This window comes from Protopterus annectens, chromosome 2.part0 (assembly GCF_019279795.1).
Source record: "Protopterus annectens isolate FY-2018-M chromosome 2.part0, PAN1.0, whole genome shotgun sequence".
NCBI classification, from domain to species: Eukaryota; Metazoa; Chordata; order Ceratodontiformes; family Protopteridae; genus Protopterus; species Protopterus annectens.
In genome coordinates, this window is record NC_056728.1 from 43,280,982 (window position 1) to 43,298,679 (window position 17,698).

At 38.9% G+C, this 17,698-nt stretch overlaps 1 protein-coding gene across 1 annotated transcript in view; it reads left to right on the plus strand.

Moving 5' to 3' along the window:
• LOC122792941 (transient receptor potential cation channel subfamily M member 2-like) overlaps positions 1-17,698 on the plus strand; it is a 1,068,883-nt gene that overhangs the window by 200,913 nt on the left and 850,272 nt on the right. The window contains exon 10 of the mRNA XM_044060527.1: positions 3,769-3,890. Within this exon, the coding sequence (XP_043916462.1) occupies positions 3,769-3,890 (122 nt within the window). The remainder of the gene's footprint in view (positions 1-3,768; positions 3,891-17,698) is intronic.

Consider the following 17,698-nt stretch of genomic DNA (forward strand, 5'->3'; position numbering starts at 1 on the left):
TCCACACACAGTTCTGATGTACTGTGTAACCATACGCATGCGCATTACATCACTACATCAGAACTGCCACAGAATACTGGACAGCTGTGGAAGGGCAGCAAGGAGGCATTATACAATGCCATTATTTAAGAAAAGTAAGTATTTTTTTTCTTAAATAATGCCATTGTATAATAGCAATAACCCACTTCTGGGTGTAGGTAATGCTGGATTTTCCCATGGTTATCTTTGTTTGGCCACTCAGGCTTCACCCTCGTGACCAAACCACACAAACCGTGGGTAAATCCAGCATTAGCCACACCCAGGCATGGGTTGTTGCTTAAATACACAATACCCTGGCTTTATGCCATTCACAAATACCAAACAGAAAATAATAAAGGTCCTAATTCTGCCACTGCGGTGACTCAATTGTGATAAAAGACTTTTGATATTCTGTTCACTAGGTTGGCTGCCTGTCAGAAGTATGAGACACAGCTTCCAAACAAAATAGTGAAAAAAGTGTGAGATGCAATAATGTGTCCCAACACTTCAAAAATAAATTGCAATCCAATTAGAATAACACCAAAACTGCTGCTATATGGTAACTGTGAGATTGCTTTATCTTGGATTGTGGAAAATATCCTAAGTTACTACAGTACAGTATCTGTAAATATTTTTTGAAGTTCTATGAATACCAATTACTGTACATTCAACATGGACTTAGTTAGTTTCACTTCTTGCTTTCTTCTTTCTAGATAGTTGCATGCCTTCCATGTTTGAAAGCAAAATGGAATGCCTTTGCTAAGTCCAAGCTCATTATGTGTAGTGACAGCCTTTGTTGTGATAAAACTGCTTCAAAATTACAACCAAGTTAAAAGCGTTTCTTTCACAAAGTCATACTATTCTTGAGAAACTAATATTAAATCCCCAAGTTTTCTATTAATTAAGGAAGTAGTTATTATGTACAAAATCTTACTGAGAATGGAGGCTAGATATATTGGCTTGATGCTTTCAGGGTTTAATTTAGGTCCGTCCTATGAAAATGGACTATTGTGTTGTCTTTCCAAACATAAGAAAAGAAAGATATATTCCGAATAAATGTCTCAAGCAATAATCGTAACGCGTCTAGGCTCACCTGCTGCCTGAAAATTATCCTAGAATATTACCAGGTCTCACAGAATTTTTGCATCTGATTTTTAGTAAGTGCATCAATTACTACACCAGTGGCAAAGATGAATAAAAACAACTATTTCTGACTGACCTGATTTCAGATAGTGGCTCAAATGTGGGTCTATATTACATCAGTGAATGCTTAAATAAGCGAACGCTGATTTATCGACCCCATGTAAGCAAAAGCTTAAAATCCTGAACACTTAAAACAGCGATCCAAAAAAGGGAAAAGAAAACAAAAAAACTTTAAAACATTATATAAAGTGGGGGGCTTCGCCCCCCCCAAAATGGGGGGCTGTGCCCCCCACACCCCCCACTTAAATATACCAACTTCAAGATCGCACTACAGTGACAAAAATGGCAAAATAACGATGGCAGCCAAGCGATGTCTTTCCCAGAGAAAGAATTTGCTTATATGCCATTTCGGTATTTTGCTGTTTCGTGCTTTCAAGTTCGATCGAGATGCATTCGAAAGAATGCATCTTCAGTCATATAATAGGGAACCTCAAATGTTTGATGGTGCAGACTGGGAGAATGGCCATGCCATCCTGGATGGAAGGGAAGAAGTATGAATGCTCAGGAAATTGGGAAAACAACTGAAATATGCTACCTGAAAGTGATTAATGTGTTCTGCTAATGTCAGCCTCTTTTAAAAGTGAACAGAGGATCCACACTGGTGCCTACAGAATTTCCCATCTTTAAGGTGTTACTAGGTACACGTAGGGCTGGAAAAATACTAGAAAACATTCACTGACAGAAGTGTGATGCTGCCCCAGGGTCCTCAATCTCCTCACAGGCCCTGGTCATTGGTCGGGTCTAGCCTAGGGTGGGACTAAAGTGGGTCTGCTAGACCCATTGCATGGGGATTAACTGGGAGCAGCTGGTAGTCTGCTGAGGGGAGACAAAAAGGTAAGTGCATCTTAACTTCTTTATTACTAATTCAAAATGCTTTAGCATCTTGTTTATGTAGGAATTTATTTATTGGTTTATTATATTTGTTAACTAGCTAGGTGAGAGCAATCTTTTGTATTACTTGGTAGACCAGACGTAACACTATGAAGAGAGGCATTTTGTGTACTTAAAGAGGAAAGATGACTGATTTTGATTCATCCTGTGTTCTGTGTGAGTTTGTTACACTTCAGGTTGGCAGTTAAATATTTAATATGACAGGATAATCTGTTAAGAAAATTAATTGTCAAAAAATGCCCTTACTTGTTATGGAATTTCAAGAAAAAATGATAAGAGAGAGCGAACAAGAAAAATTGCTTTCAAAAACTTGACATTGCAAAAGTATTTGGTACAAAAAGATTATGATAATAGGAACAATTGGTATAACAATATGCTACAAGAATTTATGAAGCATATTGTTGGAATAATCTAAAGGAGGGAGTAAGGAAGTAAGGAAGACCATAGTAAAATGATGGGGAAGGGTTAGGAAATTGGGTATTAAGATTTTATATGGACATTACCCATAAAATGTCATCAGTAAAAAAAATGAAATGAAATGTAAAGTCAAACATATGAGCATTTGCTTACTTCTAAGGTGTGGGGAAAACAATTTCCACACTTATTTCTGATTGTAATAGATTCAATAATATTTCCAGAATTTAGCTCAAAGTACATGAATTTACTATTAAATGTAAAGGGAGATAATATGTCATATGGTTGCTATCAAAACTGGATAGAGTCAGGTTTTCAGAAAATTTATCATCTAGTGGTATTGGTTCAGTGGATGATGTGGCAAGGTCTTTGTAGGAAAGTACTGCACAACAAAAATGGAATACTGAAAAAGAAATTCAACATATCATGAAATAAGTACAACTTTCTTATTTTTTTCTAAGAAGAATTGTTTATTTCTGCTTTTTTAATTGTAATAGTTAGAGAAATATTTTAGTTTTTTTATGGGTTTCACTTGTTTACAATTTTGGAATGGATATATGAATAATTTTCTTTATTGTAGAATGTGCTTTTGAACTTTAATAATATACCCCTTGTCTTTTGATAAGTGCTATGGGTTCTTTTAACTGCACTAGGCTTGCCACCAGCTCAGGCTGATGGATCTTTGGTTTAATCTCTCATCCAAAGGATTGTTACACATGTACAATAATACAACCACACACACACACACACACACACACACACACACACACACACACACACACACACACACACACACACACACACACACTGTATATGTTTGCAGCATGACCTTACTGACTAATAGAATAGTGGCCCTTGTTTTTATGCTTCCATTTCACACACTGCAGAAATATATTTTTTATATGTCTTGTTTATTTTTAAAAATGTTACTTGTAGCTGTGGATTTTAATCTCTGCCTCATGCCTGTTACGCAGCTTTAATGAATTAGTCTATACTGCGATGCACAGAAACACTTCTACTGCATTATTTGTGTTCTTTGACTCCATTTTACAATTTGCATAACAAGATCATGGCTCAAAGGGGACTTGTGGCCCAGTTCCTCAATTGCATGCATGCGTAAATAAATACAATATAAATCAGATGAGATGACCACAGAACTGAGAATATCTAAAACTCATAATAGATTTTCTTCTAAACCATCAGAAACCACAACAGTATAACTGATGAAATTGGATTTTTCAGCTGCCCGTTGTCATGATAGCCTAGGAAGGGAAAACTGGGACCACCAGCTAAAACTAGCTGTAGCATGGAACAGAGTGGATGTTGCTCGAACTATGATTTTTACTGATGAAAGGCAGTGGAAGGTAAGCCATGTGAGAGACAGCTCATTTAGTATGTGTATATGTTGATAAAGACAATGCTACTTAAACTTGTGTGTGTGTTTATTTTATCATATTTATTTATATGTTGTTTATTGCATTAGTCCCACTTGCCCTATGATCTCACCTCATGGAAGACCCATGGCAGTATTTCTAGCAACTACAGGTAATTTGAAAAAGATAATGTATTCATGCTGCACTCTACTTAATGGAATATAATTTGCACTCACAGCTCAGAGCAGAAAGGGTGACTTTAATTCTCTCGGTTTAATTTCGCCAAGTCTTCTAGGTTTCTAATCCCATGATGGGAAAGGAACCATTCTAAAGTCAGGTTATGATTAAATTTCATGTAAAAGTTAGTATTGTTTCACTCTTTGATGTTAGCGAAAAGTGTTGTTCACAGCACCCGCAATGTACCCAGTATTGACTCCTTCTGTTATTCATATGGAGGTACATGTGTCAGTAAAATATCTTAATATGACTGTAAATTCTTTTTATAGGACCCATTGCTCCTACTACTACTGGAACTGTCTGCGTATGTTTCTTCCACACTGGTCTCTTTTTTGCATGTATATCATGGTATTTTATGACTTTATATCTTTCTGTACATAAAACTTTGTAATCTACTTTTTTTTTTCATATCCAGTTTTTACACATCTATTTTTGGACCTGTTGGTAATGGGTGAGCCCATGTGACATAAACTTCATCATTCTTTATAATGCTTTATAGTTCATGTTTCCAATGCTTCTCAGCTACTTTAAAATTGTAATGTTTGTACAATTCCTAATGCAAATGTCTTGCCACATTATTATGCCTTTAAGTATACAGGCCCTCTGCCATGAGTACATCAAATCCAGCAACAAGATGTGTGACTGTTTCTGTTTCTTTTTTACAGAACCTGCATTTGTCCGTTTCTCCCACATGTTCACTGGACTTTGTAAACAACCATGTATGTAGTCCACTGTCCCGTGCCACCATTAGTAGCCTTTCATCTTTTGGTTTCAATTCACGTCTCCTTAAACATCCCTGCATCAATTCCTGATTGACACGAGGTTGTTCCAGAAGATCTCTGCACTTGCCACAATATGTATGCCTTTTGTGCATTACTTTCCTTCTCATCTGTTTCTTCTCCTTATATTCTTTCTTTCATTTTTTTGGCATATTCAGTAGCTGTCTGATTTTTATCTACTTCTGGTTTGATTTTCATTCCTGAAATGGTTCTGTTAAACTAAGCAGAGAAGTCATCTTAGAATTTTTCTTCTCATGTTTCAAAACTTTCACTAAGTTTGCATCTGGTGAGATCAGCAAATCTGTATGTAGTCCCATGACTGTAGATCTAAATATGTAATGAATTTCAAGGAGGCTCATACCTCCTTCAGAATGAGGAATATATAATGTTGGTATACACTAATTTGTATATATCATTTAATAAGAATGAAGCATTTCTCTTGTTTTCCTTTCTAAGTGATCCAGTACCATTTGGGGCAGTCAGTCAGCCCAAAACTGTAAGTTAGAACAGGAAGAACAAACTGGCTTATAGACCTGACTTAATTCCTAAATGTCAGTGTTGTTTTAAGTATTAGATTTAGTCTTCTGAAATATTTCTTACACTCCTCTTGTTCCTTTATATCACATTCCTGTCCCCAGACTGATATTTTCTTGGTTGATACAGTTTTCCTGCTTTAAATGTTGCTTTTGCACATTTATTAAGTCCAAGTGACATTTTTATATCATTTGAGAAAGTTTTAATCACTTGGAGTTCTGCTTTCAACTCCTCATCTGATGAATTTAATTCTCACTTATGTTTCAGTTAATGCCTTCATGAATATACCAAACCAGTGCTTTAATTAGTCAATCAAAGAAAATTTTTGGAGGACATCATTAATCATTATACAATTTACTAACATTAAAAGAGTACTGGACTAAATATGAATTTATTTATTTTACTTATTATGTTTGATAACCATACAGGTGGGTTGGCTCTCAGATCCTTTTCAGTGAAGATGACTACTAACGAAAATCATTACATGAATCTAGCATTCTCTTTATACTAAATGTCACTATGGTAAATCTTAATTCATGCCTTTATATGATAGAGCACCGCATTTCAAAATCAAATCAGCTTCTAAAACATTCAGTGTCTTTAGTCTATCCCCATGTCTGAGTAAATGCAAAGATGCTAAAACCAAAAATGTGAAATAATCAAAAGTACCTCTGTGCTATGCATGTGTTGCGTTCACGTATAAAAATTTAACAATAATATATACATCTGCCTCCCTCTAACTAAAAATGTTTTTTCTACCTTAGGCATTTCTACCTTAAATGTATATGTAATGTAAATATTGTTTATAGTCCCTGACCTCATTCCCCCTTACTGAGAACAATTAATCTTTACTAACCACCTATACTAGCTGATGCTGTTTAACTATGGCATTCACACCTTCCATGTGTGAACTCCGCTTTTACTATCACTCAACTCCCCCTCTAAGAATACTCTAGAAACTACAATCTATGCTCTACTAACAGTGTTCTTCCCACCCTTATCTCTTCAATTTCTGCTAAGCTTAAATATCCTACAACCTTCAAATTTCTATCCTTCACCTAATAACTGTTTTCGCTATAATTATATACTCTTAATAACTGAGTAAACGCTATTCTCTTGCCTCTATCAACTTATTTATTGCATAAATAGTTCTGTAAACAACTCTGTAAATATGTTTAAGAATTGTCTTCCCATTTTGCATTTGTACTTTTTCACATTACTTGTTGTAATTTCATTTTTGTTTACTTGTATGTAATACGGATGGTATAATTTCATTTTATTTATTTGTATGTATTATGGAGCTTTTCTCCCCAGGCCTCCACTGAAAATAAGCTCTTTGAGCCCAGTGGACCTCCCCGGTAATCAAACTGGAAATAAATAAATAAAATAAAATAATATATTTATGTAAACTGTCATCATTATGAATGGGTGGCTATGTAGGTATTGTATATGTTGAACCAGACAAAATGCAAAAATAAAATGATGTTTTCCAGGTAAAATGGGGTAACAGGATGAATCCCTAACATTTAGGCATATTGCACAGAAAATATGAAGATGGGGAGTAGGAAATGGTCTTCCTTGTGTTTCTGATCCTGTCAGAGGAAAACATGCAGAAAGGAAAAATTAGTTTTTTGCAAACTACAAGTCCACTAGACAGATATTATTTATGAGATGTTTTTCTAGAATCTTAGGAAAGCATAGCATTAGAGCTTTTGCTCATATGGGGTAGAATCAATATATATAATCTAAATGTTTAACAGAAAACTAAAATGGTACAGATGTTGACAGAACCCCCCCCCCCCCAAAAAAAAAAAAGAAAGGAAAATTAAAGTCAACGATAAAGGTTTTCAGAGTACAAATTGCCAATAATGCTAATAATGATACAGTGGAACTGAAGAAACTGAAGTACTGTTGCCTAACTCAAACCAGACCAAAGTCATGATTTTTGGTACCCACCAAAGTTGTCAAACAATCTCACATTAGACATCAAAGACCAAAACAATTTACCTACCAAAGCTACCCCATTCTTCAAATATCTGAGCATCTGTCTGGATTAGACATTAAACTTCCAGGTGCACATCAACAGAATTAGATCCAAATATAACACAATGCCCAAAAATTGTCAGTTCCTCTTTCCACCATTTCATTGGAAAGGGGCTTCTATTTGCCTGGTTTGAACACAGGCTTTCTCTCATTGTCACTGCTTACAAGCAAAACATCACACACCTCCAAACACTATGCAACAAAATCTGCTGCTTCATAACTAACTGCCCATGTCATGAACACCACTGCAAATCTACAAAAAGGTGACTGGCTATCAACACCACAGAAGCCTGACCTTCTACTTGTCTGCCTCATATTCAAACAGCTATATCAAGACACTTTCACTCCCTCTTAACCCAAGTGTATCCTTTGTCCACTCCCTATATTCTCTGTAGCCACTCTCAATTTAGGACAACTTTACAAATTCTCTCCTCTAGCCAGAAAACTCTGCTACCTAAAAGACATATCCTCTTATACCAAATTCAGACATCATTTCAAGGCGTACCTGTATAAACAAAGTCTAAGCAATTGTAGCTCCTCAGGTCACATCACTTACCTGCAGCTACCCACCACCTTGATATCTGTTTGCTAATCCAAACTGATAATAGCCACATACAACTTGATATCATGTCTTTAATTGTGTATTTACATTTAACATTAACTTTATATGAACTTTCTGTCAAACTACTGTTACTTTGTATGTACTTTCTGTCAAACTACTGTTACTACCATGTATATAAAGATCAAACCTGCTTAGAGCTTCAATTTACACTTTCTGATTTAAACCCCTTGTCTTACTTGAATCTTAGGGTTGACCACAACTAGTCATATATGCTGTTCTCATACTCTATGTAAAAACAAAATATCTAAGTAATTAAACACACATCCTTGACATTCATGGCCTGGAAACCATCCCGTAAATATATATATATATATATATATATATATATATATATATATATATATATAAAGAGAGAGAGAGAGACTAACTTCAGTTTATTTTTATTTCATTACAATATAAAATGTATTTTTATTTTTGTATTTGTATCCTTATTTTTTCTCCATGTCTTTGTACTTTACAATATACCTTATTGTATTTGTGTAAACTGCCTTGTGGTCTCTGTGCACCCTCACCCTAGGCTGAGCCTGAAATGATTCAGTTCTGATCAGTGCCATACCCCTGTAAAAACTAAATAAATAAATAAAATAAATAACTTCAAAAAGTGAAAGGAAAACTGTAAAGTTCATGGAGAGGTAAAGAAAACAGAAGACTGATTATAATTATGGAACAGAGAATGTGAAGTGTTACTAGATCTAATGGAAAGAAAAAATAGTGTTATATTTGCCATACTTTGTATAAGTAAATACAACCAAGAAAGGTTGGAGCTAGTAGGAGACACCCCCTCACTGCACTGATATCCAAAATAGTCATTGTTTAATGTTCATTAGAATTCGTCTTTCAGTGGGAATATCAGGTCTGAAATAAAATTCACATGAAAAAATAGTTGTAATGTTGAGGATAAAGGCTTAAATGAAGAAATTAAATGCAGAAGGCTAGTCTTCCTCTTTTTCAAATGGTTCTTTATTTAAAGCAGATAAGCCACAACAAGTAACAGTATCAGCTTGTATTTACTGCAAAAATGCAGGGGCATGTTCATCAGTGGGTCATCCCCATGGATGTGTCCCTTTTGGATGAGGGCCAGAGAAGTTGGATCTTTGAGTAACCATTTTTGAGAGTTTCATTTGAAAAAAACTTTTTGCTCAAAAAATATATAACTGTGAGTTTTAAACACTATACCATTCAATATCAGTTCTTGTCCCAAAGACAATTGCATTAATATAAAGCACAAACTTAAATCTAGATGCAATGGAAATACAAATGAATATAAGAAAAACAAGTTTGAACATAGTGGCCTCCGTTTTAGCATGAGAAATATGAATCGTTATCAGCGTTTTCGTTAAGCTTCATCAGATCCGCCCTTTACTTAACATAAACCTAAAGGATAATCTAGAAAGTCCTAAAATAACTGCTAGCAGACATTCAAGAAAATGTTGTCCTTCGTATGGGGGTAATGAGTGTGGGTTAGTGTGGGGGGGGGATTTGGCTGTCTAGTCTGAGGAGGACCCCAGGCAATACAGAATAAGCAAATTTATGGAGCCAGAAAAAATGGTCTTCCATCAATCGTAAACAATGTTTTTTTCTTGTTTCAGATGGCCAGCCACTTGGGTTCACCACAAGTGTTAGCATGTGATCTTAAACCATGCATCTAACCCTCCTAGTTTGAGCTATAATATGAGGCCATAAACCAGTTGAAAGAGGAAGAATAAGTCGTTTTGGGGAAAGCTAATCAATACCACATGGGACACATAACCCTCCAGAACACACACCAGCACTGCCTTCACATAAAAACACAAACCACATACCCAACTTCGTGGAGGCTCTCAATAAAAATCTACCCAAACAGCAGAGACCTCCAAGGCAGAAACGCACTCGACCACCACAACACAACACTAATCACGAGACACATAACTCTCCTAAACAGTGTACCACTCAATTAAAGCCCCTAAGGCAATTCAGCATTCCCAACCCACTAGTCATAGGTGACTCAATAGTGAGGCACACTGATGTCACAGTCACTAGGTAGAATAAGGAGAAAGTAACAGTCAGCTGCCTGTCAGGTACCAGGATCCACCAAATAATGCATGCACTCAGGTCCCTCAACAACAGGTACAAATATGACTCTTTCATTGTACATGTGGGTGTGAATGACCTGAGGCGTACCTCCCTGGACTACATGAAAAGAAACATGGAGGATCTCTCGGATTATGTAGCCCAGGCGGGTATGACCCTAGCCCTGAGCAGCATCCTACCATCACCCAGAATTATACCACGGTACAAGAAGAAAATGATTGATTTCAACAATTGGCTAAGTTTCTGGTGGCATTCTAAGGGGATCCAGTATCTGTCTGCCTAGGATGACATGACTGACAGACCTCAATGCTTTGCCAGAGATGGCATGATACTGGCCAAGACTCTTGCCAACCCTATAGTCCCTTTTTTAGGCAGTGTTCCAAATTACCGCCATAACAGCTACAAACAAATGCAATCTGAGTGTCATGCTGCTCAACGCTAGAAGTCTAAATCTCAAAATGCACTCACTCGAAGCACTCCTTAAAATGGAGAACATTGACATTTGTGCTGTAACAGAGACCTGGTTCAAGGCAGCAGAAAGCACCCCTGCACTACCAGGCTATAACTCAATCCACACCTTTCGGCCCCAGAACTTGGACCGAAGCTCCAAAGGCAGTGGTGTTTCCATATTCATAAAGGATGCGCACACCTCCAGACTGGTAGCCCAATGTAACACATCAGAAATACTTTAGGTACTGCTAACATTGGGTAAGACAGCGAATCAGGTCGTAACCTGCTATAGGTCCCCAACCATGTCCCAAAATTCGCACTCCACGTTCCTAAGCACCTGGGGAATATTAAGGTCCAACCTAACACTCACATACTGGGCGACATTAACTACCCCTCCATTACCTGGGAAAGCTACAATACACTTGCCCAACATTTCCTGGAATTCATTAATTCCAATGCCCTGGACCAGCTCATTCTTACCCCCACTAGAGGTAGCAACATCTTTGACCTGGTCATTACTAACATGGGCAACTATTGCTCTACACCAATAGTCAACTCCTCCCGGGTTAGATCCAACCACAAACTACTCACCTTGGAAATCCACATCCCTCCCATCCCCACCCCCCTCGCAAAGGTAACCACCATAAAAAACTTCTCCAAAGCTAACTTTGGGGTCCTAAAAACAGAAGTGGCTAACTTCACGGCACCCATGCAAATGCAGAATAGTTGCATGACTGCCGGATCATACACCAATGCACAGTACGAACACGTGCACAAATGCATGGATATCACCATACCCAATAGAACCAAGATGCACTCCTCCAAAAAAAGGAAGCCAATCTGGTGGTCCCCTGCCATAAACAAACTCTACAACAGAAGGAGGAAACTGATGCAGAACAAGGTGAAGTCCCAAGACTGGAAAAACTCCCTTATCAGCCTCAACAAAAAGTTGAGATCCCTTATCAAATCCTCTAAAGCTAGCCATAAAAACAGAATTGCATCAGATAGTAAATACAACCACAAGGCCTTCTATAGTTACGTAAAGAATCTCCATGGCAATACCCAGATTTGCTCAGAGCTAATGCACAATGGTACCTCCTATACCAAGCCAACAGATATTGCCAATATACTGGACAACAGATTCAGTGCCAACTTTACCCCCCCCCCAAAGGACCAATCACGATACCAGTAGATTGTTAGGTACCCAGTATTACTGCTGCACAGGTTAAAACAGAACTGTCCAAAGTCAAGAATACAGCTTCTATGAGACCTGATAATATCCCTGGCTGTGTACTACATGAACTACAGAGTGAACTGGCACCTCACCTGTGTGCCCTGCTCAATCACAGCCTCACCTCAGGCCTTGTCCCTACCGAATGGCTCACTGCTACAGTCATCCCTCTCCACAAAGGAGGAGCAATTACAGACCCTGGGAACTATCACCCCATTAGCCTGATCAGTCTGATATGCAGTACTATGGAACGCATCATCATGGACCTAATAAACAAGGATATAGGGAATCTCCAAACTCTGGATCCCACACAGTTTGGTTTAGTGAAGGGTAGATCATGCCTGCTCAACTTGGTTGACGTCTTTGAGTCAGTCACCAGAGCTATGGATAAAGGCAAGGTGATTCATGCAGCCTACCTTGATCTGGCAAAGGCCTTTGATACCATTCCCCACTCCGGAATCATAGAAAAATTCACTAAGCTAGGCATCAACCCCTATATCACTAGATGGGTTGCAAATTGGCTCACAGATAGAACCCACAGTGTGAAAGTAGCTAACTCCAAGTCAGACTGCTGACCAGACATGAGTGGAGTCCCACAGGGTTTGGTCCTGGGTCCTCTCCTGTTTGGTATCTACTTTTCAAAAGTCCAGGCCAATACAAAGGGACTCTGGCTGACAAAGTTCGCAGACAATTGCAAGTTGGGAGCTATTTTTAACTCCCCAAGTGATGTTGACATCCTACAGAAAGGCCTCACTGAGACCAATGACTGGTGTCAGAACCATGGCCTTAAGCTCAATGCCAAAAAATGTGTCTTCATCCCCTTTGGGAAAAACCCAGTTCCCTTGAATTACCACATTGATGGTAGTCCACTGAACACAGAAGGCGTTATAAGAAATCTGGGAACACAGGTTGACAGCAACCTCTCTTTTGACCGCCACTGTGGTCAGAAAGTCCTTCTATGTGGCACATCTCATTACTAAGGATTTTGCATCTAGGAAGAAAGAGGTAATTGTCTCCCTCTACTCTTCCCTCATTAGGCCAGTCACGGAGTACAATGCCCCATTTGGCATGTACCTCACTAGACACCTGCACCAAGTGGAGAGGCCACAAAGGTACCTCACAAAGAGGATCCTAGGCCTTAAGCACTTGTCCTATATGGACAGACTCAAAAAACTCCAACTATTCTCTGTCTCATATCGCCTACTTAGAGGTGATCTCTGCTTGACTTATAAATACATGTCTGACCCAGATCTGTTAGAAATGCTACATCTAAAGAAATCCCAGTCCCTCCACACCACACACTCCAGAGACCTCAACCTCATTACCACAATCAGCAGAATGTGCTGGAGAGACAGGTTCATAACCCAGAGACTGCCCATGCTATGGAATAGACTTCCCATATATGTCAAACAGAGCACCTCACTGGCCCTCTTCAAGAGAAATCTTGATGAGTGGAAGAGAAATAGAAAATTCACCCCGGGGATCACTCCAGTGGCTCTACTTGACAGAGGCACTGGGAACTAAGGTCGGTTGGCACGATGCCAGGGTAATCCTATGGGCTAGGCTTGTAAAGGCTCCAGGGCTATTAGCCTAGTACATACCTATGAACCTATGAATACCCGATGAATTAAGTGGAGCAAGCATTACTGCAGCTGATGCTTATGTCAAACCTGACTGTTCATACTGAAAAAAGAGGACTTTCAATCAACATTAAACAGTGGCTATCATGCATACCAGCTGCATGAAGGAGTGTCACCTACTAGCTTCAACCCTTCCAGGGACAAGCAGGTTATATTCTACGTTTCCTATGTTCTGGTCTCATCACTACTTACCTAGTTGGCGATTTGGCACTTCTTCAACCTCACCTTTTCTGGCAGAGAGTGCCATTGTATTATTATTTTTAGTACAACCAAGAAACTGATAAAATACCAAAACAGGTACATGGGAAGAGATTAAGTAATTTCATAGGAGACTGTTAAATTCCAAAGATAAATCCCAAACTAAAAATACATCAGAATTATCAAAGGACTGTAAAAAATTCTAAAATCTAAAATTAAATATAAATATGTTAGTTGCTCCATGAGGGAAACTTATTTTTCTTGCATGTTCCCCACCCCCACCACATCTAACTACTTATGGAAACTGTAAGAGTGTGAGAAGACTTGATTTTCCATAAAAACAAGTATTTCCTTTAACCTGAGGTGCTTTGTAGAAGGTATATTTTGTGGAATGTGGAGTGAAGGAGTGAATTCCATCTAAAAAAATATTACATCTGCTTTGTCCTTTCATGGATTCTGATGTGTTGTGTTTTAGTTGCTGCTCCTGGTAAATGACATCCTGATGTTTGGACACACCAACAGTGCCATTTATGCAAGTGAAGCAAACAAAGCTCTAAAAGATAATCTATTTTGAATATTATTTTGCTTCATTTCAAAAGATGTTTCTGATGAGCTGTTAATCATCTCTGAGCTGTTAATTAGTTGATTTCTTTATTCAGTGGTGCACTGTTTGATTCCTCCCACCTCCGTTTGCGTATTGTATGAGTTTGATCAAATCACTGGGTTGCCTGTGTAAAGGGACACGTGTGTCCAGTGAGATTACCTAGTTATCAAATAGTTAAAATAAAAACAATGTATTCCATCATTCAAAACAATTCAATCCAGGCCGATTAAAGCTGTGTAGCTAGATACTACTAAACAAAATAAGGTGGGTTGCACAGTTTAATGTCTTCTATATGTCAGCACCACTGTGTAGAGCAATGCAGCTCTGACTGACCTAGACGGCCTGGGTTTGAGTACTGGATAGGCACTGAGGGACCCAAAATGAGGTGGGAGAACAATGATAAGGCAATGCCTGCTCACTTCTGTTGGACAAATGGGGAGGGGATCATGCTGAGGATGTGCTCTTTGTTAGCTCCTGGTGTAGACAGGAAGCCAGAGAGACATCAACCTGTTACTGTGTTGGGTACAGTGTTAAAAAGCATTGCAGCAAAGGCAAGAATGGCTCCTTCTCAATGCCTAATTGCATATGCATCTGTTTACATCACCATCTAGCACGTACAGAACTAACCCTCTCAACTAAATACCCAGTCACAGTATGATGGTCCCTGTACTGCCACCTCCTCCAGTTTTGGGGTGCTGCACAGCTTGATATCCAAGAGGCTTTCATCTCTAAAAAGAGAAGATACACCCAATGAAGGATCATGGTGAATGTATCATGTTGAGGAGCAGTCAAAGAAAATGGAGCTATAGTGAGTGTCAGGAGTCTTGAAGTCAGCAGTGGCTGATCCCAGTAGTAGCTTTCCAACAAAGAACGACAACATGTGGCAAAAAAGTAAAATGTAATGTCTTCCTCTATGCCATATGCTTTGCTGCTACATGTTTTTGTTTTTGTTGCATCAACTGTATTGTTTTCTTTATGAAGAGAAATATATTTTCAACATTAGGACTACTTAATAAAGCACTTTTTGTGTGGATAGAGATTTGACTTCCTCAGTTTTCAACATACAGTTGATATTTTCTCCAATGTTCTGTCAATTTATCGGCATTTGTCATGTAATATCGTCGTCGTCCCCCAAAAAAAGGTGCATTGCTGGCCAGATTACAAGATACAGAGTGAATATTAAGCTGAGACATAAAATAGACAAGGGCAAGAGAAATATTAAGGAATATGCATGGACAGCATACATACATGAATGGCCAACATGCAACTCAGATGGACTTCCCCCTAGTAAGGAAAGGGCAGTAGCATAGAATCAGTGATTGCAAAGTCATCACCAGTGAAACAGTCGGCCCACAGCATAAACCACTGGTTGCCACAATCAGCTGGAAGCAATGGTCAGAGAGGGCTCTAAGGTCAACAGAGACCAGGCTGAAGACCTGGAAGTTGACTGGAGAGAAAGTATAACAGTTCAAGGAATTAATCAGGGTTCTAGCAACCCAAGAAGAGGAGGAAATAGGTGGAGTGGATGAAGAATGAAGAATAGCAGCACCTCAAAACAGCATGTGTGAGGACTCCAGAACAGATATGTGGCTGAGCCAGGTATGGAAATAAGGTACATAAGGAAAGTTGGTTGTGGAATGCTGAAGACCAGGAAGTTATCAAAAGAAAGAAAGAGTGTAGGAAAATAAGTGAGATATAAAAGACGGACCAGGCTAGGAAGGACTACTGGTTGCCTAACAAAGAAGCTAAAAAAGGAGTTGCAATAGCAAAGAACAGGGCATTAGAGGCACTCTACCAGCTTCTGGAAAGTGACTCAGTAGGTGGCACAAAGAAACTATATCAGGTTGCAAGGCAAAGACAGAAAGATAAAGAAGATAGTCAGATACCCTTCATAATGGATGCAAGCCACAACCTGCTCAGCACCCCACAGGACATCAAAGACAGATGGAAGGAGTACTTTCAGCAGCTTCTGAATGAAGAAAACCCCTCAGAAGCTGTACTGAGAGAAGAGGAGGGGCCCACCCTAGAAGAAGAAATAAAAACTGCACTAAGGAAAATGAAGTCATGGAAAGCAGCAGGCCCAAATCAGGTCATAGCAGATATGATAAAGATGCTGGGTGAGACAGAGGCGAAATGACTCCTGAGGGTACTCATAGCTGTGTGGAGAGAAAGGCGTATCCCAGATGACTGGAGAATAAGCATACTTGTGCCAGTGTACAAGGACAAGGGGGACATCCACAACTGTGGGCAGTACAGAGGCATCAAACTCCTGGCACATTGCATGAAAGTTCTGGAGAGGGTGATTGATAAATGGATATGCAGAGTAGTAGAAAGTAAGATGAAAGATGAGCAGTTTGGCTTCAGATCAGGATAGAGTACAACTTCCCCAATGTTTGCAGTGCAACAATAGTTAAGAAGAAGCTAAAGATGAGGAAAGAGTCCAACTGGTTATTCTTAGACTTGAAGAAAATATATGACAAGGCCCCAACAAAGCTGATTTGGGCAGTACTGTGGTGGTTCAAAGTCCCAGAAACATTGGTAGAATTAGTGCTGGCTATGTACAAGGAGGCAATGACTTTAGTATGAACAGTGATTGGTCTCACAGTGTGGTTCTCAGTGGAAGTGGGTGTGCATCAAGGTTCAACTCTGAGCCCACTGTTTATACTGATGATGGACTACATTAGCAAACAGGTAGCAGGGGACAGATCAATAAAGCCGCTGCATGCAGATAATATGGCATTACAGGCAGGCTCTGAGCAAGAACTTTAGCAAAAGATAAGGAAACTGAATGCAAAACTGAAGGCAAGTGGGATGAAATTAAGCAGAGATAAGACAGTGGTAATAGCAACAATCTGAGGAAATCAGAAGATGCTGATAAATGAGGTTGAAGGGAAGACAGAGGAACAAATTAATAGCTTCAAGTATCTGGGAGGGGTGGCTGACACAAGGGAAGTCTGAATGAAGAGGTCAAAGCTAGAATCAGAGGGGCTGCAGCCATCTGGTGCAGAGTGACAGGTATAGTTTATGACAGAAGAATGTGAAAGAAGCATAACAGTAAGGTGTACAAGACAGTGGTGCGACCAGCACTACTTTATGGTACAGAAACCTGGGCAGTAAAGGCAGAGTAGATGATAAAGCTGGAGGTGATGGAAATGAAGTGCCTGAGAAGGGTAATAGGATGCACACTATGGCACAGATGAAGAAATGAGGACATAAGAGTCAAAGTAGCTCCAATTGCAGAAAAGAACAGAGAACATATTATGGTGGTTTGGGCACATGTGCAGAAAAGCAGAAGACAATCTGGTAAAGAAGATGTGGGATAGAGAGGAAAAAGGTATGAGGAAATAAGGGTGTCCAGCAAAGAGATGGATGAATTGTGTAAGAGAAGATC